Genomic DNA, 25159 nt, shown 5'->3' on the forward strand with positions numbered 1-25159 from the left:
ACAATACCAAAAGATTTGTAGACTAACGATATATGAAAGGTGTCTTTTAACCATAGTTATGAGTCCAAGTCTTCTTGTGGATGAAATATATAGTTTAATAGTAAAATAAAATGTATGTGTGTTTGTTGCTCTAAAATAATAGTAATAAAAAATGTAATGTTAAATGAATATTACATATGATATGATAATATGGTGCATTTAAATATGGTGGGTCCATTGATTTTGAAGTTTTTGTACAAAAAAGAAAAAATGACCCTAAATATAATTTTTATAATATAAGCAAAAAATTTAAGGGTGTAAGCTGTGACGAGGAAAAACTAAAAGTAAATTAAATTAATTAAAAAAAGACAAATATGAATTTATAAGAGTTTGGGGCTAAATGTGTAACTTATGGAGACTGATTTAGTAAAAAATGGAGGGTTGCATATATTATGAAGCATAGAGCATAAATGAGGGTTTTAAATGTAAGTTTGAGTAGAAAGTTATCTTTAGAGACTAGAATCTGGATGGTGTGTAAACCAGCAGAACTAGAATATACCTTAATAAAATTATTTATATATTAGCAAATTAGTTAGATAATATGACTAAAATTTGGTTTTATTTTTTTTGGAGTTATATCCTGTATTTAAGTTGTAATCCCAAGATTCCAATTACCTTACTAATTGATTATAATATTTTGAGTAAATTGCATTTGTGATCGTTAAAGTTAGCTGTTTTTTTTATCAAAAAATTTAATCTTGCAAATTTAGTCATTATTTAGGGTTTTTTTTATAATGTTTTTGTTTATATTCTGAGTTTTTTTTTTTATCTCTATTATGAATGGCTAAACCCTGATACTAAAAATAATCATTTTATTTGGACCATAGACCAAAACACTATAAGAACATGATTTAAGACCAAATAAACTTTTTAATATTAAATTTGTAAATATCGACTACTCTTTACTGGTACCAAAAATGTAATTTACTATAACTTTGAGCAAATTACAATTGGTACTTGAACATTGTTTTTATTTCATTTTTGGTCCAAAAAAGTTTTGTTGCAAATTGGATTTCTAATATTGTTGGTCCTATTCCAAATAAAATGGCTATTTTCTAAATCAATATGCAAAAGAAAAACCTTTTAAGGCCAAAATTGCAATAACTTGCTCTAATTTTTTTTACATTTCATTTGCAAAATACAAGAAGTAAAAACCTGAAAAAAAAATTGGAACATTTTTATCAGTAAATAATACAATGATAAATGTTTTAATACAAATATCATGTCAAAGTGAAACAATGTTATTGAATGATTTAGGGTAATGTCTTGGTTGATGATTTGTACGCAAATTTGGATATATCATCAATTGAATATGAAGATGAGTTTTTTGAGCACGTGTTTCGCATGTCCTTAAGAGGAGCTCGTAGACCACTAGCACGTGACCCAGATGACGTGCATTTGAATGACGATATCACCGAAATGAATTTATCCATTGATTTTTCTGCTATTTCTGAATATTTTCCCAAATGAGAAATATTACATCCGAATTTCTCTTCTTCATCTCTTGTTACTTCGATTTTATCATCATATTCTTTATCACCTGTGAAAAAAAATGTTAGAATCGGCAAATTAAACACTCATAATATATTAATTATTGTATTCGTACTCTTTTTTGTTTGATTTTATCTCAAAATATATACCTTGATTAGGAGAAGATGGATTTGGCCTCATGAATTTTTGGTTCAGGTTTTCCTGTATAGAAATAATTAGAAACCCTAGAGCTCAAAATTGATATACTTTCTTTTTTTATATTTTATAGTTATCCATAACGAAAAATAAAAGTTGAAACATTTTGCATAAATACGTTAATCGAAGGTGAAATTCCATATAAATTAAGTGTAATAATAGAAATAAATCAATAATATACCTACTTTTTGAACACTATCTTCAGAAATGGAAAACTTCCTTTTAATGGTTGACTTTTCATTCGTGTTTTCCTGATTCTTTTGACTAAAATAACGACTTGTGATCATCTTCCTGTTTTCTACCCTTGTCTTAACCTCAGGTGCATGGAAAACAGACACGTGTACACCATCTGAACAAGTGTTCTTGCTTGCAACTGCCACGTCATCATCATCATCATCTTTTGAATCATTCATTTTCGTGTTTTCTTGATTATTTTCTTCTAAGTTTTTATGCTGAAAATAAGAGCTTCTAACAATGATAGGTTTCTTCTGCACCCTTGTTTTGCCCTCAATTCCATCAATGGAAGAATTAGATTCTGATTCTTTTTGTGAGGCTATGCAGGGGTGTATTGGATGCTTTGAGTGTTGTACCTTTCTCATGTTGTCTACAAAGGGTAAATTTGTAAAAAGTAGGTGATTAATGGGAAAAGCCTCATTTTTACTGAAGAAATTATTCAACAAATGGAGTTTTAAGTAACTAACCATGAGATAGTGATTCCAAAAGCATTGAAGTCTTTCTTGCAGGGATCTTATCAACCTAAAAGAAAGAAAACAATTCATCATTTCATCTCATAATGCTACATGTAAATTTGTAAAAAAACTAAATGATATTTTCATTTTTCACTCACAATTTCTTCATTTTTATCCATTTGAGGAATTTCATTTGGATGTTTTGGTGAAATTCGAGGAGCCATGAATTTCCTCTTTGCTTCCAGAGTTGCAAAACCTTTCAAATGTTAAGGATATATGAACAATAATACATAAACTCTAGAACACTATAAATATGCATTTGAAAAAATATATATATATATATTATTTAAAAAGCTATAAAAATAGGATACAAAAGTAATTGGTTAGAAGATTTTTCTGTGCAGGTAAGTCGAGCTTTTTTACTGTATCTCCAGATTTGAAGCTTTTTAGATCATATGTTTTATCAAGAAGGGGTCCAGGTTTAACTTTAACACACTCTCCCTGTAAAATTAAAAAATAGCAATGTATTTTTATTAATTTGTTTATTATTATAGAATAAAAAAAACAAGTGTAATGTAATAATAATTAAGAAATTGAAAGTATACCTGGATTGACAACTTGGTGAAAGGATCAATATCTCCACTTGCTATGCCTTTTGCTAGATTTTTAGGTATCGATGTGTTGTTAGGTCAAGGAACAAGTAAATGACATTTTTACCCTTACATTTCCATAAAGAAAGAAAAAGAAACAGCATCTTAGAGTAGATTTCATATGAAAATATAGCAAGATAAGGATATGGCCCTAAAAAATCCAAATCTTCATCAATGTTATCAGGTAAATCAGATAAATGAACAATATCTTCTGTTATTGGATCATACACTCGTTGATGTAAAAAAGTCAATATTGCCCTCCTAAAGGATTCTTCATAGAGAGGTGGAACAACAATTGCACTAAACTTCAAATGCTTAATCACCTGCAAATTGTCCATACAAGTTTAGAATCTTTTAAATAGAAAAAAAGATTAATAGACACATTGAAACAGGAAAAAGGGTGTTGGAAAGATAGAATAAAAATGGAAAAAGGATGCACCTTTTCATGGGTTTTGAATTTCTTTATTAATGCATGGGCTTTTTTCAAGCCCATTCCTGGTAAAGATTGTAAATAATCACAACCACTGAGAATGCACATTTCAAGAATCATTTGTTTAGTAAAACCTGACAAATTTAAATCTTTTGTATGTTGTAGTCTTGAGTATTGAAATTCAACACCTTGTCCAAATTTGTCCATCTTGTAGATAATCTGAGGGTGAAAAGATTAAAAAAGTGTCTCAGTAGAAACATAATTGAGCAAATGAAATAAATAGCCCTAGAAAGCTTGTCCAATCTTATGTAACAAATAAGCCTAAAAGAGAATTGTTAAAAGATTATGAACTTACTCTTGGGCAACCAAATGGTATTAAGTCTGAGTCTTCAGTAATGACAGCATCAACATGCTTGCTAAGGGCTAAAAATGTCATTTGGGCATCAGCCTCATAAGGAGCCACAACGTATGAAATTTGTTCTTGTTTCAACACCTACAAGATGAAGACATTTGGTTAGTAAAGATCATAGAAGATGATCTTATAGAATCTTGGAAATTGCATTTGCAAATGCGGTTTGATTAATCAGTTTTTTAATGTGTTCAATTACCTGAATTAGTTCATATGCAATTGTAGGTGATATATCAACTGCTTTTTGATAGCATTCATAAGCTGCTGATGTATTCCCACATGATTCATGCTCAATAGCACGAGCAAGATTTTCTTTTCTTGACCTGTGGGACAAAATAAAAAATATAAAATAAAAAAAAAATGAAATGAGCTGATTTATTTAGGGAAAAAGTGTACCTAGCACGCTTAATTTCCTGCTCATTCTTCATTGGTAAATGCCCTCCATCAAAGACTAAAATAGGTTTAACACCATAATGCCTCAACAAATTCACTCGATGCATACAGTAATCAACATGCCTAAAAGAGAAAGAACATAGAAGTTAGATGGGAATCTACCAAGTCAGTCAAATTAAAGAGCCAAAAAGAAAAACAAATGTACTTTCTATGTTTTTGATTGGAAAATTGTTGGGGAAGTTGCTTTTGATTAGATTATTTTCTATGTATCACATGACTGAAGTTGCAATCAAATGCCAAATTCACTTCCATGATACAAAAAACTTCATTTCTTATGAGCAACCACATGCAACTAATATTAAAGAAAACAAAATCAAGGCATTAAGAAAATAAGCCTTAATAGAATTTTACAGTTAATTATTCGTGCCCAAAAGGCCAAAACACTGATACATTAACATCGGTGTCAGAAAAGGCCATTAAAACAAACTGAAAACCATGATATCATGAAAGACGCACGCAAATAACACCAATCTAGCCTTTTAAAATCGATGATCTCCATTCGCATATACAAGCAAACAATTAAAACAATATAAAATGAAAATGAAAATTCTTAACAGGTTGATTTTGCTTGCAAAACCCTTGTAATCCAGTTAGAATTCGACATGACAGGCTAAGAAACAAAATAAATAGAACCCATCATAAGAAATGTACTGGGAACAACAAAAACGAACGCAAGAAAGAGGGTTACTTGGAAGTAGGTTGGGATTTGCAGAGGTCCATACTGCAAGAAAGGGCTCCTTTATGAAGCCATGAGTATGTGTCCACAGCAACTGAACAGCCCTCGAGATCCTTTATGTGAATCGGAGCCATAACCGATTTCAGTAGAGGTAAAAGCCCCTGGATCCCCATTGTACTTCCTGCTGAAAAGCACCAATCGTTCACTGCTAGTATAACCCTAAATTGGGGTCTGAAGGGGAAACGATTTATCCCCAATTTGGGGAGGGAAGATGTCGAAGATGGCGGGAATATTACTGGGCTACTTGAAATGAAGACGTCGTATTACCACTTACACCCCCTTGGGTTATAGGAAATATCATAGAGGTCCTCCATATTATCCCGAATGTGAATGTATGATTGTATTAAGTTAATAGGATCCTATCATTGAGAGATTTGAACTTGATATTAATTTTCTAAGAGGGTGTTTGGCTTAGCTTTTGTGGGGCAAAAGTCCTTTTTGTAAAAGAACTTTTTGTAAAAGTTGTTTTTTAAAATGTGTTTGTATTAGCTTTTGAAGGGAAAAAATCAAAAATTAAAATGTTTGGTTTAACTTTTACATGTAAAATGACTAAAAAGGACTAAAAATGACATGGTTTAACTTTTAGATGGGCTATAAATGTAATTCAATGTTGTAGCTAGTGAAAAGTCAGGATTTCGTGCCTTTTCAAAAAGCTGAAATTTATACTATAGCAAAAGTTGATTAAAAAGCCATTTTCATTTTACCCAAACATCTTTTTGGACATTTTTTAAAAGATAAAGTTAAAAGTCAGTTTAAAAGCTAATACAAACACCCCCTAAATATTAAAAAAACAAATGCCTATCATTTAGATTATCTACTGAGGATAATTATCTAGGATGTGTTTGGTTTTTTACAAAAAGATGTTAATGGAATTAGACAATTGCATTGGTTTGTTTATTTTTTTAAGATTTTCTTATTAAAAAACACCCACCAACCCATCGAATTTTGAAAAAATGTCTTGATTCTTCCAAACACATCCAGTAAGTAACCCAAGTTTAAATAAACGGTTCCCAAAAGAAGGTTATGTGATGTGATTATGAAATGGGTTGTTTACCATTGTTGCCAAATGATATATAATCAATAGAAAGATATAGTAAACACAAATTAAAACAGATATAAATAAAGAAATTGAAAATAAGGAACATAAGTTAAAAAAATCATGGCCTAGAATATATTCTTAGAAGTTAAAAACTAAAAAAGTACTAAATGAAAATTTGTTTTACCCATGTATCAAAATAATGGAATAAAGCAAATTCAAATAATTAACAAAAATGTGTTTTGTAATATAGAAGCCAAACATTTGGTTCGAATTTGTAGCGCCTTAACCAACGGAGCTAACAATTATTTGTGTTAAGACCTCGTAAAACTTTTTAATACTTCATACTACATAATACTTATTTAGCAATTTTTACAAAATCGGTTTGATGCGGTTTTTTCGATTTTGCAGATTCTAGAAACCAAAACCGAATCAAATCCTTTTGGTTTTTGATAAAAGAGAAGAAATTAACCCGTCCGTTTTATGTTTGGTTTCATTGTTTGTTCACGGTTTTTGTCGGTTATTTTTTATTTATGATTCGGTTTTCGCTCGTCCCTAAATTATTGTTTTCTAGAAAGTATATTAAAAGCAACAAAGCAAGGTAGTCGGAGGCTGATTGACAATATCTGACTTTTTAAAATATTTGAATTTCTAAAATGGTCTAAATTTTTAAAATCTGAGTTTTTAAGATGATGTTTAGTTGAAATCTCTGAATTGTTGTGTTAAAGGATAAATATGACAATTTTACCTTTATTTATCATTTCTTCCGATTACAACATTATAGTTTCAACATTTTCCTTATTAGCACACCATACTTTGAAAACTATAACAATTTTTACTTTCAAAATTATAATAGGAAGTACAATGTTATAGTAATCTAACAACTATAAATATAATGTTAATTTTTGTTACAATAGTCTGACCATGTTGCACAACCCAACCAAAATTCATCATCGTCTAATGTCACCATGTGAAAATCAACCATTTTGTAACCTATACAAATTAATTAATTGTTAGTAGGATCCTCAACTTCATGAAGTATCTTTGTATCACCTTTATGTGTAATCATCACAACACATCAACCTAGTAAGCAACCCATTATTGATGAGTTTTTTTTTACATCATTCCATTCATAAACTGAAAGAAATGCATGGTTTTAACTCAACAATTGTTGGCATGTGTCCTCGTAAAATACTCACTTGTCATGTTGTTGCAGGAACTATCATCATATTAACATATAAAGTAATCATCACAACACACTAACAAAAATCTCATGTAATCAACAGAAGGAGTTTCAAGATAACCTATGGCAAGATTAATCATATTGATATGTAGTGCAAAAATGAATCAATAAAGATTTTAAACTTGTGATTTTGTTATAATGATACACGATCAAAACAACTTTAAATTGTTGCACATATGCAACATGACCACTTTTTAATATATCTTAAGACTACAAACTCAACCAACTGCCCAAAATGAAACTAATTAATTACAATGCAAATGTTGTAATTTTGTATGAATAAACCAAATGATTTCGATATATTGAACAAAACCTATGACACTTATAATATCCAGTAAAAATCAATATAAAAAAGGAAACATCAATATAAGGGGAAATTGATTACTTCATCGCTGATTTCAGCAAAAACCAAAATATACAAGGAAAAACTGAAGAACAAAATACATACATGAAGAGGCATGGAGCACTATTGTGAGACAGTGGTGCCGGAGATGCGAATAGCGATGCCATAGATACAAGGTCAGAGAATGCAGTGTGGCGATGGCCGAAAAAAGGGGTTGTGACTGCAACATCGCCAACAGAGGCGCGATTGCAGGAGGCAAGAAAGAAATGGAACAATTTTTTTGTCAAATAACCCTTACAAAAAAATTAGGATAACAATTAAAGTAAATTGGTCTATTAGCAGTATTAGTTTCAGTCATAACTATAATCGAATTATGAAAATCTTTATGTATTTTATCTCTTAGGATTAGTAAAACCGGAACATCAATGCCAATTCTAAATAAAAGTTTGATAACGATTTGAACTAAATCTATATGAAGAAATTTATATTTTTGTCTATGCTAAACAATAGATCATTTGATAATAAATTTATACTTTGTTGATTCTAACCAATAGTGAATAGACAGTGTTTGTTATTTAACTTTAATTGAATATATTTGAAAATAATCAAAAGTTTCCATTTTGTAAATTGTATCAATACTTAGTTCAGGTATTGTCAAATCGTTTAAACTTTGTTTTATGTAAGATATGTGTTCTTCGATTAATTAAGATATTGTCCAATTATTTAAAAATTTATTTTATGCAAAGTATTTGTTATCGGATGAAATTTGGTTGATTATAATGATAACCCTATTCTTTACTATATTTGCCAACAATATATTTTTGTAATAATAAATATGAAAACTATGCGTATATCTATTTAGCTTTGAATTAATATTTTATAAGAAAACTTACTCGTTTTAATAATGATGAATAGAAGGGAGTCCATCCGACGATGTCCGACACCACGACTTACAAACTTATATGTGCGTCTCACGTTAATCCAATCAATCAATTGTACTCTGCCATATCTTGTTAAAACTCATAATTTAAAAGAAAATCAACATCAGATTAAAAAAAAAAATCAACATCAAATTAACAAGATAATTGAACATGTTTAAACATTTATTGACTAAACACATACTCACACTCGACTCTAATACCATAAAGGCGGAATGAGGTTATAATAAAGGCGGCACGAGGTTATAACAAAATATTTTAAAGAGACAAGAATAATAAATAAAACAATATTTGAAAAATAGTATATTTTTTTTATTAAACATTTGAGAAAGAATAAAAAGAATTTTAGAATACAATTTTTTTGAATGCCTATAACCAAAAGCTTCAACTCTGTTTATCGAAGATTTTGATTTTGAAATTGGTAACTGAATGTTTACATGGTTTTCTTTTTGAATTATTTTTTATTTTTATTTTTATTTTATTTTTTTATTTTTGTCTTATGCAATATTCACATCTCTTCTTATGATCATTAGTCTTGATAATTTGCCATCGATTATTTTCTTCAATAATATGTTTTTATAATCCCTGCAAAATTTTGATAATATCTCTTGAACAAAATATTTATACATAATGTACCCGGTAGGCTTGCACAAAAAACCGGTTCAGGATCCGAACCGGTCGCTTAACCGGTAAACCGGTTCACCATGAACCGTTCCGCTATGAACCGAACCGATTCAATAACCGAACCACCGGTTTAAACCCGTTCGAGATTTTAGACATTGAAACCGGTTTAAGAACCGGTAGTCAAACCGGTTTAGAACCGATTGAACCGGTGTAACCGGTTTAGATAAGTTCGAGTTTAATAATGACGGAACCGGTTTGAACCGAATCGGTTTTACTATTCATGAACCGGAACCGAACCGGTTTTATGAACCGGTTCGGTTTGAAAAAAAACCGGTTTGCTCACCCACAGATAATGTTTAAGGGCTTCTATATCTCTATATTCCATAAAAAAAATGGTGGTAATAAACTAATAATGGACATTGGATCATGAAAACCCGGCCCATTTAACAATAGCATTCAAGTAAGCAGGTTTTCGTCTTCCACAACTCTTCCTTCCTACTCCCGCCGCTTTACCTCTGCAACTAACACAAGAACTCACTTGGCCGTCGTTCTTGCTTCTCCTCGCCGCCGTCTTCCTAGCTTCTCCTCTCCGCCTTCCTTGCTTATCCTCGCCGTCTTCCTTGCTTCTCCTCGTCGCCGCCGTCAACAAGCCATCACCAGTTCTATCGAGTTTTCAGTAAAAACATCTCTTCTTAGCTGATAACCGGAAGGAAGCAAAAGAATGACTTCAGTGGCATTGAAAAAGAACTATCGTTGTGTTCAGTCATTGCAACAATTTTACTCAGGTGGACCTTACACAGTCTCTTCCGATGGATCTTTCATTGCTTGTGCCTGCAATGACACAATCACCATAGTCGATTCCTCCAATGCTTCCATTAAATCCACCATCGAAGGTGATTCAGAGCCTGTTACAGCTCTTACCCTTAGTCCTGATGACAAGTTCCTCTTTTCTGCCAGTCACAGTCGACAAATTAGGGTTTGGGACCTCTCCTCCCTCAAATGCCTACGTTCCTGGAAGGTTAGTTTATATTTTTACATTTCCACTTTCATCCTTCATCATTTGGTTATTCTAGTGTTTTTATGTATGGAGTTTTGCAGGGACATCAAGGTCCAGTAATGGGCATGACATGTCATGCTTCTGGTGGATTGCTGGCAACTGCTGGAGCAGATGGTAAAGTTCAAGTATGGGATGTTAGTGGATTCTGCACACATTTCTTCAAGGGTCATAAAGGGGTTGTGACCAGTGTTGTTTTTCATCCTGACCCCAATCGATTGCTTGTAAGTTTCTATAATTCAGAACCATATTATGTGTGCTCTGTTTTCATTGATTAAAAGAAGCAACTCTTTCATTCTTTGTTGCACTTTTAGCTTTTTTCTGCAAGTGATGATACAACTGTAAGAGTTTGGGATCTTACACTCAAGAAATGTGTTGCAACTTTAGAGAGACATCGATCAACAGTGACTTCCATTGCAATAACAGAAGATGGATGGACTTTGTTGAGTGGTGGCAGAGATCAGGCATGTGTTAACTATTAGTTGATGATTGTGTTCTAGTAAGTTGGTGTTTCTATTAGTTATTCACAATCTAACATACGAAAAACTTTAGGTTGTAAACATGTGGGACCTACATGACTACAGTTGCAAGATGAGTATACCTACAAATGAAGCAATTGAAGCTGTATGTGTTATTGGCACTGCATCTCCTTTTCTTTCATGTCTGAGAGGAAAGAAAACTGGTGACTCTCATGCATTCCAATATCTTACAGTTGGTGAACATGGAATTGTTAGGATATGGAATTCTCATGGGTAAGGAATTTTTTTTATTTCTTGTCAACAAATGTTAAACTAAACCACCTTCAAAGTTATAATATCCATAGTTTTATTTGAAACAAACAGTGCAGTCTGCCTATTTCAACAATCATCTTCTGATGTTTCTGTAAGCAAAGAAGATGAAGAGGAAGCAAAAAGGGGCTTCACATCTGCAGTGATGTTGCCATCTAATCAAGGGTTATTATGTAGCACTGCTGATCAAGAATTTCTCTTCTATTCACCAACTGAAACCCCTGAAGGAACTTTTCATTTAAATCTTGACAAAAGACTTGTGGGATACAATGAGGAGATTGTGGACATGAAGTTTTTGGGTGTTGAAGAACAGTTTCTTGCTGTTGCTACAAGTGTTGAACAGGCAAGATTACTATTCTTTGACCTAGATACCTTCATTAATCACAAATTTTGGATTCGATTCTTGAATTTGTGTCATGATTTTGGTGTTTACTTTCAGGTAAGAGTGTATGATCTTTCCTCCATGTCATGTTCTTATGTATTGTCAGGACACACAGACATTGTACTATGTCTTGACACGTGTACAACTACATCTGGAAGAACACTTATTGTAACAGGAAGCAAAGATAACACAGTGAGCTTTTTTTTTTTAAATGCAAAAAATACTTTCATTTATTTGTTTATGATAAGATTTGAATTTCATTAAACCCTAAACTGACAGGTAAGATTATGGGATTCCAACAGCCATTGTTGCATTGGAATTGGAAGAGGTCACATGGGTGGCATTGGAGCTGTTTCTTTTGCAAAAAAGTCACAATCTTTTTTCGTTAGTGGTAGTAGGTAATAAAAATCACAATCTTTTTTTCTTCCCATTTACATTTTTCTCAAAATGTTTGTAGTATTTATATTATTTTGTTTTGTTTTGTTCAGTGATCTTACCTTAAAGGTATGGAGTTTAGATGACCTTTCAGATGATGTAAACGAAGCATTTAGTTTAAAAACTAAAGCAGTCACTGCAGCTCATGATAAAGACATTAATGCCCTTGCTATTGCACCAAATGACAGCCTTGTTTGTAGTGGCTCCCAGGTAAGTTTCTTGAATATTAAAAGTATTTATTCTTTTATTATGACTTAAATGTTATTGAATTTTCATTTTTCTTTTTTAATATATGATCAGGATCGAACAGCTCGCATCTGGAAGCTTCCAGACTTGACACCTGGCGTTGTCTTAAAAGGGCACAAAAGAGGAATATGGTCTGTGGAATTTTCTCCTGTTGATCAGTGTGTAATAACAGGATCTGGAGACAAAACAATAAAAATTTGGGCCATTTCAGATGGATCTTGTTTAAAAACATTTGAAGGACACACATCAAGTGTGTTCAAAGTCCAGTTTATTACTCGTGGGGCCCAGATTGTTTCTTGTGGTAAAGATGACGTCATCCTAATTTTTCTTTTATTATATTGTCGGTCTACTGAATAATAATAATAAAAATAATAACAATATATTGTTTCTTGTAGGTGCTGATGGTTTGTTAAAGCTGTGGACTGTTAAGACAAATGAATGTGTTGCAACTTATGATCAACATGAAGACAAGGTTATAAATTTTTTTTTTTTTAATTTTTTAAAAAGAGTTTGGGAAATTTATATTTTATGTAATGTATAGGTGTGGGCATTGAGTGTTGGGAAGAAGACAGAAATGTTGGTGACAGGTGGCAGTGATGCTGTAATCAATTTGTGGCATGATTCCACTGCTGCTGATAAAGAGGATGAATTCAGGAAAGAGGTGACAAGTTTGCTTCTTTATTTACATAAATGCCATCCATGTTATTACTTTGAGTTATTAATTATGTAAGAATGATTAATTATTTTAGGAGGAAGGTGTATTAAAAGGACAAGAGCTAGAAAATGCAGTGTTAGATGCCAATTACACCAAAGCAATTCATCTTGCCTTTGAGCTTCGTAGACCACATAAACTATTCGAGTTATTTGCCCAACTTTGCAGGTTATTATTATTTTTATTATTAAATTTAATGTGATTATCATAAAGATTCTGAAAATAAAAGATTTTGAAGGAGGGAAGATGCGAAAGATGAGGTGAAGAAAGCTCTTGGTGTTCTTGGAATGGAAGAACACAGACAATTATTGGAATACATTCGTGAATGGAATACAAAGCCAAAGCTATGCCACGTTGCTCAATTTGTTCTTCTTCACCTTTTCACAATTCTTCCCCCAACTGAGATAGTCGAGGTAATTTTTATTTTTTATTTTTTATAAAAAGTAAAAGACAAAATGTCAAAATCTAATAAAATATGTTTTGTTTTTGTTTTTGATTAAAGATGAAAGGTGTTGGGGAAGTGGTTGAAGGGTTGATCCCATATTCCCAAAGGCATTACAGCAGGATAGACAGATTGGAAAGAAGCACATATCTTTTGGATTACACTTTGAATGGAATGTCACTCATTGAACCAGAAACAGGTGTTGTGGAAAACCCTAAACCAAAACTCCAAGATTCTTCTATTGGTTTTTCTGATGAACAACAAGCTTCAAAAAAGTCTTCCAAGAAACGAAAGTCTCAGAAATCAAATGGAGGAAACAAGAAAGTTAAGGGAATGTAATGAGCTTTATGTAGATGTGGTTTACATTTTTTGTTATTGTGTTCTGGAATTTTGTTAAGGGTCTAGAGCAATGATTCGTTACACACACTTGTTTTTTTTGTGTTATGGAATGTAGATGTGATTAGTGATTACACACTTATTTTTGTGTTACGTTTTTATTTGGCTTATATCTTCTTTACCTTATTGAAATTGCTTTGTGTGAGAGGATGCATTTCTGCTTTGCGTTTTGTGCCTTTTTCTTTTTATGTACGGACAACACTAATTGAGATTTGACTTTGATTCTTTAAGGTATATCATATATGTAAACGTGTTTGTTTTATTTAATGTAGAAAGCGCAATTTACTTGTTCTATTTATATTTATTTCAAATAACTAAGAAATTATATCATTATTTATATCGAATATTTTTCGTTTAATTACACTATAAAACTTGTACCTTTATATCATATTTTAAGACAAAGTTAGTATCTACTCTATACACAACTTCATGTGTTCGGCCTTTATGTATAAATATATAATTTTACCTATAAAACGATATAATCACAATAAGTATGTATTTAAATATTAAAATACAAATAGTTATATAAAAATGTATTTAATATGTAGTTTTTCATTTAAATTATGTTTTATACATAATAATACATAGATATATGTATTTCTATGTACAAATACATATTTTTATATAATATCAAAATACAATTTAAATCATGTATATATGCTGTTTTAAGTGTATATATATAGTTATATATACAAAAGTAAATGAAAAATATGTATTTAATGTGACTTTTTATATTAAAAACGTATTTAATACATTAATAATATGAAAATGTACATATACCATATTTATATTGAAAGATACAATAACTACGTATACGAATATATATTATATACAAAAACATATATTACTAATCATAAAATCATTGTTTGTTTTGGTGGTAACATTCTTACAAATACTTAGAGCATCTACAATGCAAGTAGTATAAGAGTTGAATAGAGTGATGACTATGATTGGACAAGAGTTGAATGAAGTGTGGGTGATTATATGTAGTAGAGTTGAATGATCGATGAATGGTTCAACAGAATAAATAAAGTGATGATTAAGATTGAATAGGTGTTTAATGGGTTTTTGGGTGGTGTTCTATAGATGTTTAATGGATGATGTGACAATCCATTGAACTATATAAAGTTCAATAGATTGTGCATGCCCTTAGAAGAGTCTAAGGTTCAATTTCCATCTTTTTTTTTGTTGATATTTTCGAGTAACCAAATTCACAAACTCAAGTTCAATGGCATACTACGGTTTTTAATATGATATGCACAATCATCAACCAACATGGTTACACGTGACATGACAACTAGCTAAGAAAAATGTAACATGATAAATGACAACTTTAAAAAAACTGTGCAAATTCCAAACTTTTATGCGAAAAAAGAAAAATGATGTCGTAGTAGAATTGAAAATTTAGCAACGTTAAAGAGCCTTTGTATCATTTTCCCGAAAATTAAAGGCCAAAACAACTAAACAACCAAAAGTTTATTTAACATATTTAGAATCGTAACTAACACCAACTAAACTAAATACCACTTTGCTTTATGCTTAATTTGGGTTTTATTTTAATTTCTTATGCATGAAAGTTTCCGTTTTTTTGGTATCACATTAATATAGGTTTGGCTAAAACTCTCACATATCTTGATTTATACTAACAAGTAACAACTACTTAAATACTAGTATTCTTCCATAACTCCATTCATAAACTCCATCGACCAAGTGTTGTAAAATAACGTGACAAAAAATAAAGATCATCAAACCCATGCTATGCTTCAGGCTACAACTCTCACATATATGATCACATATTGTGGGGCTTGTTTGAAAAAAAAAGAAAAAAAATATGATTTTGATAAAAAATATTAAATTTGGGTAAAAAGTGCTAGGAAAGTAAATGAATACTAAAAAATAGATAATGGTGAAAATATTGTTTGATAATTGATTTGGATAAGAATGAAAGAAAGGTAGATAATGGACTAAAAAGTAAGTTATTAAATAGTCCAGGGGGAAGTTATGTAACTTTCTGTTTTGTCTTATTAATCACCCGACCCGGACCATCTAACAAACGTAGACAGATTTTTATTTCGTCACCACTACTCCCCCTGGTCGCCACTTTTCGGCTACAATTGAAAGAAGAACTCGCCGGCTGCTTTCAGGTGACTATTTTGATTGCTTAAAACTAGAAATTTAATCTGTTTTTCATCAATTAGTTGTGCAATTATAGTTAGAAATCGGGATTATCGATTTTTGTTATTCGATCATATCAAGATTTTAACGAATCAGGTTTTCTGCACTTTGGAATCAATTATGGTGGCGTTCCGTTCTTAGGGTTTAATAGCTTTTAATCTCTCTGAATACGAAATTCGTTTCAGAGTTCAATTTTTATGGGTTTCTCTGTTAGGGTTTAACGATAGCGAATCGTAGAAGTTATTTGCTTCTATTTTTACCTGTTTTGGAACGATATTTAGGGTTTTTGATTCTTTTTACTCTTTCTAAATTCATCAACGCAATTTAGAGTTATACCGTTATGGGTTTTGCTGCTAGGGTTTAAAGATAACGAATCCTAAAAGTTAAGTGCCTCGATTTTTATCTCTTCTGGAACGATATTTAGGGGTTTATTCTCAGCGTTTCACGAACTATATTTCTTAATTGAAGTAATTAGTTTTGTGTTATATAATTGAAATAGTCAGTTCAAATTTGCGTACGTTCATGGGTTTTGAATTAGTGCTTGATGATTCTGATACATCAAATTGGGTATGAGCAAATTTAATTTTCTCAAGAACAATAGAAAGTTCTGTATAAGGTTCACCCATTCATTACCTTTCATGGGTATTTGTTATTAGGGTTTATCTACTTAGTACTTATATTGAATCTTTGTATCTTCAAATGTTTGTTGAAAGGCAACCTTGATGTGTTCAGAGTTGTAAAAATGGTGAAGATCCTCTTACCGGGCTCCAAGAAAAGACAAGATCCACCAGAAATATCAGAGGGTCAACAACAAAAAAAGCAGAAATTGGATCATGGTGTCAAGATTGAGTGCTTAAAGATTCTCAAAACATTGATGACCCATAAATTCGGATCTGTTTTCAATCAACCCGTGGACCCTGTCGAGCTTGGTATCCCTGATTATTTTGAGATAATCTCTCATCCTATGGATTTGGGCACAATTCATAACAAATTAGAAGACAATATCTATTCTTTCCCTGAATCATTTGCTAATGATATCAGACTTACTTTCTCAAATGCCATGCGATATAATCCACCCAAAAACTCTGTTCATTTGATGGCAAAAGAGATGAACGATCTGTTCATTAAAATTTGGAAATCTGTTGAGCCAAAGTTGAGGAAACCAAGCAAAAATGGTGGAGAAAAGGTGAAGATTTGTAAACCGGTTAAAAAGCAAGGTGTTCATGTTAGTGTTGGTGTAAAAGTAAAGAAAAGTGAAGATATAATAAGTAAGGCTTCAAGTTGTTCAGAGGGGAAGACTTTGATGACTTATGAGGAAAAGATGAGGATTAAGAAGGAGTTAATGGTGGCTTTGAGAGGTGAAATCACTGGACCTTTGCGTGGTTTTTTAAGGAAATATGGTTTGATTTATTCAAGGAAAGAGAAGATTGAGAGTGTTTTTAATTCATTTGGGGATGATACTTTAATGGAGTTGAAAAGATCCTTGAAAGGTTCTTTGTGTTTGAGTTTGGAAAAGGTAACTGTTATTGATACTGATACTGATATTGTTATTATTATAAGGTTTTGATGTGAGTATTAAATATCGTGTAGGCCAAGGATGATTGTGTAAAACCACAATGGACAAAGGAAGCTACTGAGAGACAAAAACTTGAAGGTGATATTACAATAATACCCTTTAAGTGCTGTTTCTTTTGGCTTAATGTAGAAAGAACAAATCAATAGAGAAAGTTAAGGAAATGAGATTTTTCCATTAAGTCCTAATCATGTGATTTTTCCTATCAATGTCTAATATCTACAATACCCTTTAGTAAAAGCAAATAATTATATCTTGATGATGAGAATGGGAAGGGCATTTATGTCTTTTGCACATCATATTTATTGATTTATTTTTGTTTACAGAAAAGTCAAATATTGAATCAAGAATCAGAGCTGCTCGAGCTGCTAAAGAAGCCATACTAGAAAGTGCAAAATCCGATTTGCAAATGAAACGCGATAAAGAAAGGGAAAGAGTAGAGAAGGTTTGTTTTCATCTACCAATCTTTCTAACATTTTGTTTATTGGAATATAAGGGCAAAATGGTCATTTTATATCTTTATTGGTTACATTTCATTTGTGTGTTCAGATGGAAAGAACAGTAACCATGGATGACAACCTAACAGTTCTAAGGGAGCTTGAGAAGCTATGTGAAATTTCAGGGATTAAAAACCCATTGGAGAAACTTGGGCTAAGATTGAAAGAAGAGTATTATTATGGATATGAGTACATTGATGATGATGATGATGATGATGATGAGTTAGAAGATGGAGAGATCTTTTGACCCAAAAATGTTAGGAATTTTATTGTTGCAAACACCGAAAATGTGGGTATTTTTGTGCGTTTGTGTGAGTGTTTCTCAAGTGAAAAAAGGGAATAGGAGTGTAAATGACGAATTCTTTTGTCTGAGAAGGAATGGGTTGTTTAGGTGGTGTTCTTGTAGTGAATATATATATAATATTATATATAATATATATTGCACAGGTGGTATATTTGCAAAGCTGGAAAATGTGTAATGTTGTTGATTTTCTCAAGTGATATGTAGGTATTTTTTAATTCATCTTGAATGAGATATCTAGTACATAGAACCAAATGCGTGTGTTTAAAAGAAAATGTATTGTAGGCTAGAGTTTCGGTATGTCGTTTTTTTAATCCATACCTAGTATTTTATCACATTCCTTGTATTATTTTATTACACCAATTTTCATAAGTCATAACTTTCTTTATATCAAACAAGTTTTCACAACCTTATTCCAGTTGGATTAAAGCCGTGGAAAAAGACGGGTTCAAGGAGAAGAAGTCCATCATGGAGGTGAAACAACAAAAAGAATACAAATCATGAAAAACCAAGATATACAAATCAGAATACAAATCGTGATCCAAATCGATGTTGACGCAAGGATGAAATATAATTGAGACAAAATTGCAAAAATGGTTCCTGTTGTATGCAATTTTTTTGAGGTTTTAGTCCAAATCTCGACTTTTTTGGATCTGTGGTCCTTATGAGCTGGTTTGCTTGGAGTTTTGGTCCTTCGGAAAACTGAAAAGACTAAAATACCCTTGACGTAATTCTTTTTCATTTTTCTTTCATTTTTTTTTTATCTATTTTTATATTTAAAAAATTAAGAACTCTCTCTCTCTCTCTCTCTCTCTCTCTCAAATAAACCAATGAAGACTCAATTTTTTCGATGATCTTCACCCTTGAATAACCTTTCATCATCGACGATTCTTCCTTTCTCCCCTCACCACAGTTTTTTTGATGATCTTCACCCTCGAATAACCCTTCATCATCGACGATTCTTCCTCCCCCCTCACCACACGACTGTCGTCTGCTTCCTCCTCCTGCACATTCATAAGGTTAGCTACTCATCAATTCTTCTAATGTTGTTTGATAATTTATAGGAAACTTATGGTTTCTTGATTTCTTTAGCTATGGCGTATCAATCCAGCCAAAAAGACATCACAGATGATTTTAAAATGCGAAGAATCGAGAACTTTCTCAGCCGTGCTTCGAGAAGTGATAGGGTTAGGCATAATTTGATGTTGCGGGAGGGCATTTCGCCTAATGTGCAAGATTATGATAACATAACTGCTCTTCATCTAGCTGCCAGTGAAGACCATGATTCGATTGTAGAGCTTCTTCTACACTACAAGGTCGATGTTAATCTCGATGATAGATGGCACAAAACTGTTAGAATTGGATTTTCGTTGTTAACTTTTTTAGGGTTTCAACATTGGATTCGAAATTGGATTGTCGATTGGAATTGGATGATAAGATTTAACAACAATTAATGTCTTACAACAGGGGAAGGAGACGAACGAGATGACGACAATGGGGAACCGGGAAAACATCACCGGTGATTCTAGTTCTTCGACAGGGGAAGGAGACGAACGGGATGACAGTCGTTGAGAGGGCTGTGAAGGGGTATCGGGATAGTACAACAGCAATTCTGGGGGTGTTTGACAACGGGTGCTCGGTGGAAATAGGCTCAGAAGGTTGGGATTACCTCATTTGAGTTTGTGGATTGTCTCATTTGAGTTTGCATTCTTCTTGTTCTTCCATATGATGAAGATAACTAACATGATGAAGATGAAGATGGCTACTAGAAGAAGGGCTAGAAGTAGGTGGTATGCGATACTTTCACCATGCCTCATGTTAGAGACTAAATTAATTAAGAAGCGTTCTAAACTCTTTTGGTGGATACAGATGAAATATTTTTGTTGAATTTTCTGTTGGTTTCACGAGGGAGAGGTACAAGATTAGAAAAATCAAGAGAGAGAGAGAGATGTGGGCCTAAACTAATTATTTATTTTCTTTTTCATTTAAATTAAATAGAAAAAACATAAAAAAAAATATCAGAAGAGCATTATAATCATTTTAATTTTACAAGGGACCAAATTTACGTACAAACATGGCCAAAAGGACCACGAATCCAAAATAGTCGGGGTTTGGATTAAAATCTCAAAAAATGCATACCACGGAGAGCATTTTTGCAATTTTGTCTATAATTGTAATTGATTTTTTTTTTTTTTTTTTTTTTTTTTTTTTTTTTTTTTTTTTGTAGTTTATATTTTCATTTTTGCATATACATATTTTAATTTTTTTTTTGCTCTTTTTATTTTTAAAAAATTGTATTTAGTTTTGTAGTTTTTCTCTAATAATGAATGTATTTTATTTTATTTTTTATTATTATTTTTTTAAATTAAGTGATTGTCTTATGTTTTATTAATTGGCTTTTATTTATTTTAAATATTTTATTAAAATAATAAGGATAACCGATAAGAGATAAGAAAATATACAAATTTTATGTAATTAAGAGTATTTCCAATAAGAACTTATTTTAGAGTTTATTATTATTGATTCATAGCTTATTGTACTTTAATACCGTTGGAATAGATTGTTTTTTGTATATTTATATCGACAACTCAATATATATATTGAGTGGTCAATATACTATAAAACTTTAAATATCTAACTCCTTCTATTTTTATTATATTTTATTTTTACCCTTTGATTATATTCTAAATTTATATATTTTCCATTTATTTAACTATTTAATTATTCTTATCACGCTTTTTCATTTATGAAATGTTTACATACTAATTTCTAATGATGATCTAATTTAAAATATTTCATATTAACTTATAATATGTTTAAAAAACAACTAATTAAATATAAAGCTTTTATAAATCATTTTAAATAGACGAGAGTTAATTAATTATATTTATAAAAAAAACTTTTTAAATATGCTTAACCATTGGAGTTGGAACTTATTTAGTGGTCAAGATTGATTATATGATGATGTGACATTTATTTTAAATGATAACATAATACAACCATTAGAGATGCTTTAAGTTTGAAAAATGGGTGGAATTGAAAAAAGTGAGAAAAAAATGAAACTGGCTCGAGTGGGCTCGAGGGAAAGAGATCTGGATATGACATGTTGATGTGGAGTGTTAGATAAGAGGGGCAAAAAAACACATTCTTATTGTAGGTAAAACATTAACATTTATTTAATTTTCTTTATAAGAAAGTTGAGAGAAGGAAGATTGAGATTCTATGAATATGTCTAAGGAGACTAGAGCGGGTCCATGTTGATTTGAAGCCCATGGCAATATATATATATATATATATATATATATATATATATATATATATATATATATATATATATATATATATATATATATATATATATATATATATATATATATATATATATATCTAAGGAGACTAGAGCCGGTCCATGTTGATTTGAAGCCCAGGGCAATATATATATATATATATATATATATATATATATATATATATATATATATATATATATATATATATATATATATATATATATATATATATTGAAAAAAATTGGAGTGTGTTTAAAGGATGTTAGTTAAAAAATAATAACAAAAAAAAATTAAAAAATCGAACGACTGAACAACTGGACCATTTTGAAAAACTGTCGGGTTGGTGTTGGAAAAAGCTATAAAAAAATCTAATGTTGGTGAAAATTGTAAAGTAAAAAATAAACTTAAAGATGTCCCGTCTAAACAATATATTACTATGATTTTTATTAACAAATCTACAATAATTAATTAGTATACATTAAAAGTGCAAGTTAGAAAATTTTATATATGAACAGAAACATTAAAAATGGTAATTGGCAATAAAAACATCAAAATTTTAAATGAAATGAATCTTTGGATTGTTTGTTAAAAAAAAACAAAAAAAGTCAATAGACTTTTTATAATTTGGATGATTTATGAATAACAAAAAAAAAAAAAAAAATAAAAAAATAAAGGGGTCATTTTTGTAATTTGAATTCAAATTCAATAAAATGGCGTATGATTTAGTAGTTTACTTATAACAATTGAAAAAAATAAAAGGCATATGAAAGCAAAACGCTAATAATTGCCGGAATTGAACATGGAGTTTTTGAACATAATGGGTAGTTGAAATTTTTTTTACCATTTTAGTGCCCTTTCAAAAATATTTACCAAAATGATATTTTTCTCATTTTCTTTACTTTTTAGTTTTCTTTTTAGTTCTTTTTTAATATTTTTTTCTCTTTTATTCCACCTTTTTATTGTTTATATATATATATATATATATATATATATATATATATATATATATATATATATATATATATATATATATATATATATATATATATATATATATTAAATGACAGCTTTTATTTTACTTTATTTTATGTTTTTTTTAAATATATGTTTTTTTATACAACCTTTTTATCATCAAATTTTCGCCATCAAAAATTTAAAATACAATATATTTTAAAGTGCAAAAACTCCAACATTCACATACAATATTTTTAAGGTAAAAAAAAACAAACAAAACCTCAACATTGTTTATTACAAAAAAAAAAAAACACCACAAAATAAACTCCAACATTGTTTATTACAAAAAGAAAAAAACATCACAATTAATTTAAATTTGAACTGGTAATAAATCCTTATTAGTAAAAAAAAATAAATAACCACAACAAATACCATAAAAATATTTTTTTAAACTACCTTGTCATGAACAGACATCGTTTTCGGTATGGATATTAAAGAAAGAAGAAATGCCAATCTTTGTGGAATTTGTAGGCAAACGGGGCATAATCTAAAAAATGTCCGTCTATGCCGAAGTACTTTAAAAAAATATTGTTATGATATTTGTTGTGGTTATTTTTTTTTTTTTTTACTGGTAAGGATTTGTTACCGGTTCAAATTCAAGCTAATTGTGATGTTTTTTGTTTTTGTTTTTTGTTTTTGTTTTGTTTTTTTTTTTTTTTTTTGTAATAAACAATGTTGGAGTTTATTTTGTGGTGTTTTTTTTAAACAAACAATTAGGGGTGTTCGTTTGGATGGATCGGTTTGATCCAATCCAATTAAGTGAATCCAAATTAACTTCGGTTTTCAAAACATGTATCCGAATAATCCAAACTAAATTCAAATCCGATCCGATCCGATCCAATTACAATTCGGTTGGATCGGTTTTTATAATTCGGTTTTCAAAAATCAAAACATTTTAAAATGACAAATAATTATAATATTACCCAATTTTACACAAAAAATGAAAACAAATTATTTATTTGTGATTTGAAATTTATAAACAACTATTAAGAATATATATTGTAGTTAAGTATTTTATAGATAGAAAACTTTTGAGAGAAAATGCATATTAAAGTTTTTTTTATCGGGTGAAATGTTTTTTTAACCTATTTGAAAAAATAAATTACATAATTAATAAATAACTATAGATATATATTATAAATAATAAATGTTTATTCGTTTTTTTTTTTGGACTATTCGGTTCTTATTTTATAAACCAAAATCAATCCAAAATCCAAAATAATAATTCAGTTTTGTTGAAAACCAATCCAAAAATCCGAATATCCGAACCAAATAGTCCAATCCAAATTGTCCAATTGGACAATTTGGTTTTATCCAAATAGTGAACAGCCCTACAAACAATGTTGAGGTTTTGTTTGTTTTTTTTTTACCTTAAAAATATTGTATGTGAATGTTGGAGTTTTTGCACCTTAAAATATATTGTAGTTTTAATTTTTGATGGCGAAAATTTGATGGTAAAAAAGTTTTATAAGAAAAACAGATATTTAAAAAAAGGAAAAAAAACAGAAAAAAAAGATCAAAAAAATATGTTATTAAAAAAACTAGTAAAAAATGGTTAGAAAGCTAAAATAAAAGCTGTCATTTAAAAACAAAATATAAAAAAACAATAAAAAGGTGAATAAAAGAGAAAAAAAAGATATTTAAAATAAAATAATAAAACTGAAAAGAAAACTAAAAAAGTAAAGAAAATAAGAAAAATACTATTTTGGTAAATATTTTTGAAAATACACTAAAATGGTAAATATTTTTTTCAACTACCCCATTATTGTTAAAAACTCAAATAAAGAGAGGCGGCTACATATAATATCTCTAACCAATTGAGCTACTACATCTTTTATATTTTTTAACAAAAACGTGTGGTATATATATATATATATATATATATATATATATATATATATATATATATATATATATATATATATATATATATATATATATATAATTTTAGAGCCCAAATCATAGTGTGGCCCGGGCCGTCGCCGATCCTATTGAGTCGTACCATCAACAATGGAAGAAGGGTTGAGTTAATGGTGATTGATGATAATAGAAGGAGACGACGTCCTAGAAAGAATAAAGATGATAGTATGAGGCTAGACATAAAAAAACCTTGTTTTTTTAGAAGACATGACCTCAAGAGGATGCAAATGCTTAACATTAAGGGAGTTGAGTAGCTTAGTCTCTTTCTATGTTTTTGTTTTATGATTTTTGTTGTTGATACATGCTTCTAATCTATATGCTTGTATTATAATTTATTCATGTTTTGTTTTACTGCTCACATCGACTTACTCTCCCTTTGTTTTTCCTATATGCAGGTTGTCGGATTCATTCCCTATTGTTATGATTTTCCATGTTTTCTTACTCATGTGTTTCTTACGATATCATTGTTTGCCTATTTTACAAGTTATTGTTTTTAACATGTCAAAGGTCTTCTATGTGACACAATCCCTCTATTATTTTTAAGACATGAATGTCGACATCCGTCTCCGATACCCTATTTTGATGGGATTAACATGGTCTGCTGCAATGTTACAAAACTCGTTAGGCGTTCCTAAGGGCGTTTGACTAACGCCTAGCG

The 25159-nt window shown here is 30.3% G+C and overlaps 3 protein-coding genes across 5 annotated transcripts; 2 read left to right on the forward strand and 1 right to left on the reverse strand.

The window, feature by feature from the left end:
• Positions 1-1134: 1134 nt before the first annotated feature.
• LOC111880618 (exonuclease 1) lies at positions 1135-5313 on the reverse strand. 2 transcript variants are annotated; one of them, XM_052765500.1, is made up of 13 exons: positions 5045-5311; positions 4300-4419; positions 4103-4226; positions 3850-3987; positions 3504-3713; positions 3210-3387; positions 3020-3090; positions 2786-2915; positions 2573-2670; positions 2427-2481; positions 1911-2329; positions 1680-1731; positions 1135-1579 (listed from the first exon to the last, which is right to left on the reverse strand). In XM_052765500.1, the coding sequence occupies exons 1-13, from the start codon at positions 5203-5205 to the stop codon at positions 1293-1295; spliced, it is 2043 nt and encodes a 680-aa protein (XP_052621460.1). In that variant the 5' UTR covers positions 5206-5311; the 3' UTR covers positions 1135-1292. The 2 variants fall into 2 exon arrangements, with proteins under 2 accessions (XP_052621460.1, XP_052621461.1); XM_052765501.1 differs by having other exon boundaries at positions 1525-1579; positions 1907-2329; positions 5045-5313.
• Positions 5314-9726: 4413 nt separating this feature from the next.
• LOC111880635 (protein TORMOZ EMBRYO DEFECTIVE) lies at positions 9727-13863 on the forward strand. Its single transcript, XM_023877057.3, has 14 exons — positions 9727-10294; positions 10375-10554; positions 10645-10794; positions 10883-11082; positions 11173-11461; positions 11558-11692; positions 11780-11898; positions 11989-12145; positions 12236-12482; positions 12577-12653; positions 12723-12842; positions 12931-13061; positions 13132-13306; positions 13396-13863. Exons 1-14 carry the CDS (start codon positions 9998-10000, stop codon positions 13672-13674), a joined length of 2556 nt encoding a protein of 851 aa, XP_023732825.1. The 5' UTR covers positions 9727-9997; the 3' UTR covers positions 13675-13863.
• Positions 13864-15768: 1905 nt separating this feature from the next.
• LOC111880706 (transcription factor GTE9) lies at positions 15769-18439 on the forward strand. Of its 2 annotated transcripts, none has more exons than XM_023877126.2 (5): positions 15769-15875; positions 16620-17422; positions 17497-17560; positions 17806-17924; positions 18029-18439. In XM_023877126.2, the coding sequence occupies exons 2-5, from the start codon at positions 16649-16651 to the stop codon at positions 18221-18223; spliced, it is 1152 nt and encodes a 383-aa protein (XP_023732894.1). In that variant the 5' UTR covers positions 15769-15875; positions 16620-16648; the 3' UTR covers positions 18224-18439. The 2 variants fall into 2 exon arrangements, with proteins under 2 accessions (XP_023732894.1, XP_023732895.1); XM_023877127.2 differs by having other exon boundaries at positions 16639-17422.
• Positions 18440-25159: the final 6720 nt, after the last annotated feature.

Source organism: Lactuca sativa, chromosome 7 (assembly GCF_002870075.4).
Source record: "Lactuca sativa cultivar Salinas chromosome 7, Lsat_Salinas_v11, whole genome shotgun sequence".
Lineage (NCBI taxonomy): Eukaryota > Viridiplantae > Streptophyta > Magnoliopsida > Asterales > Asteraceae > Lactuca > Lactuca sativa.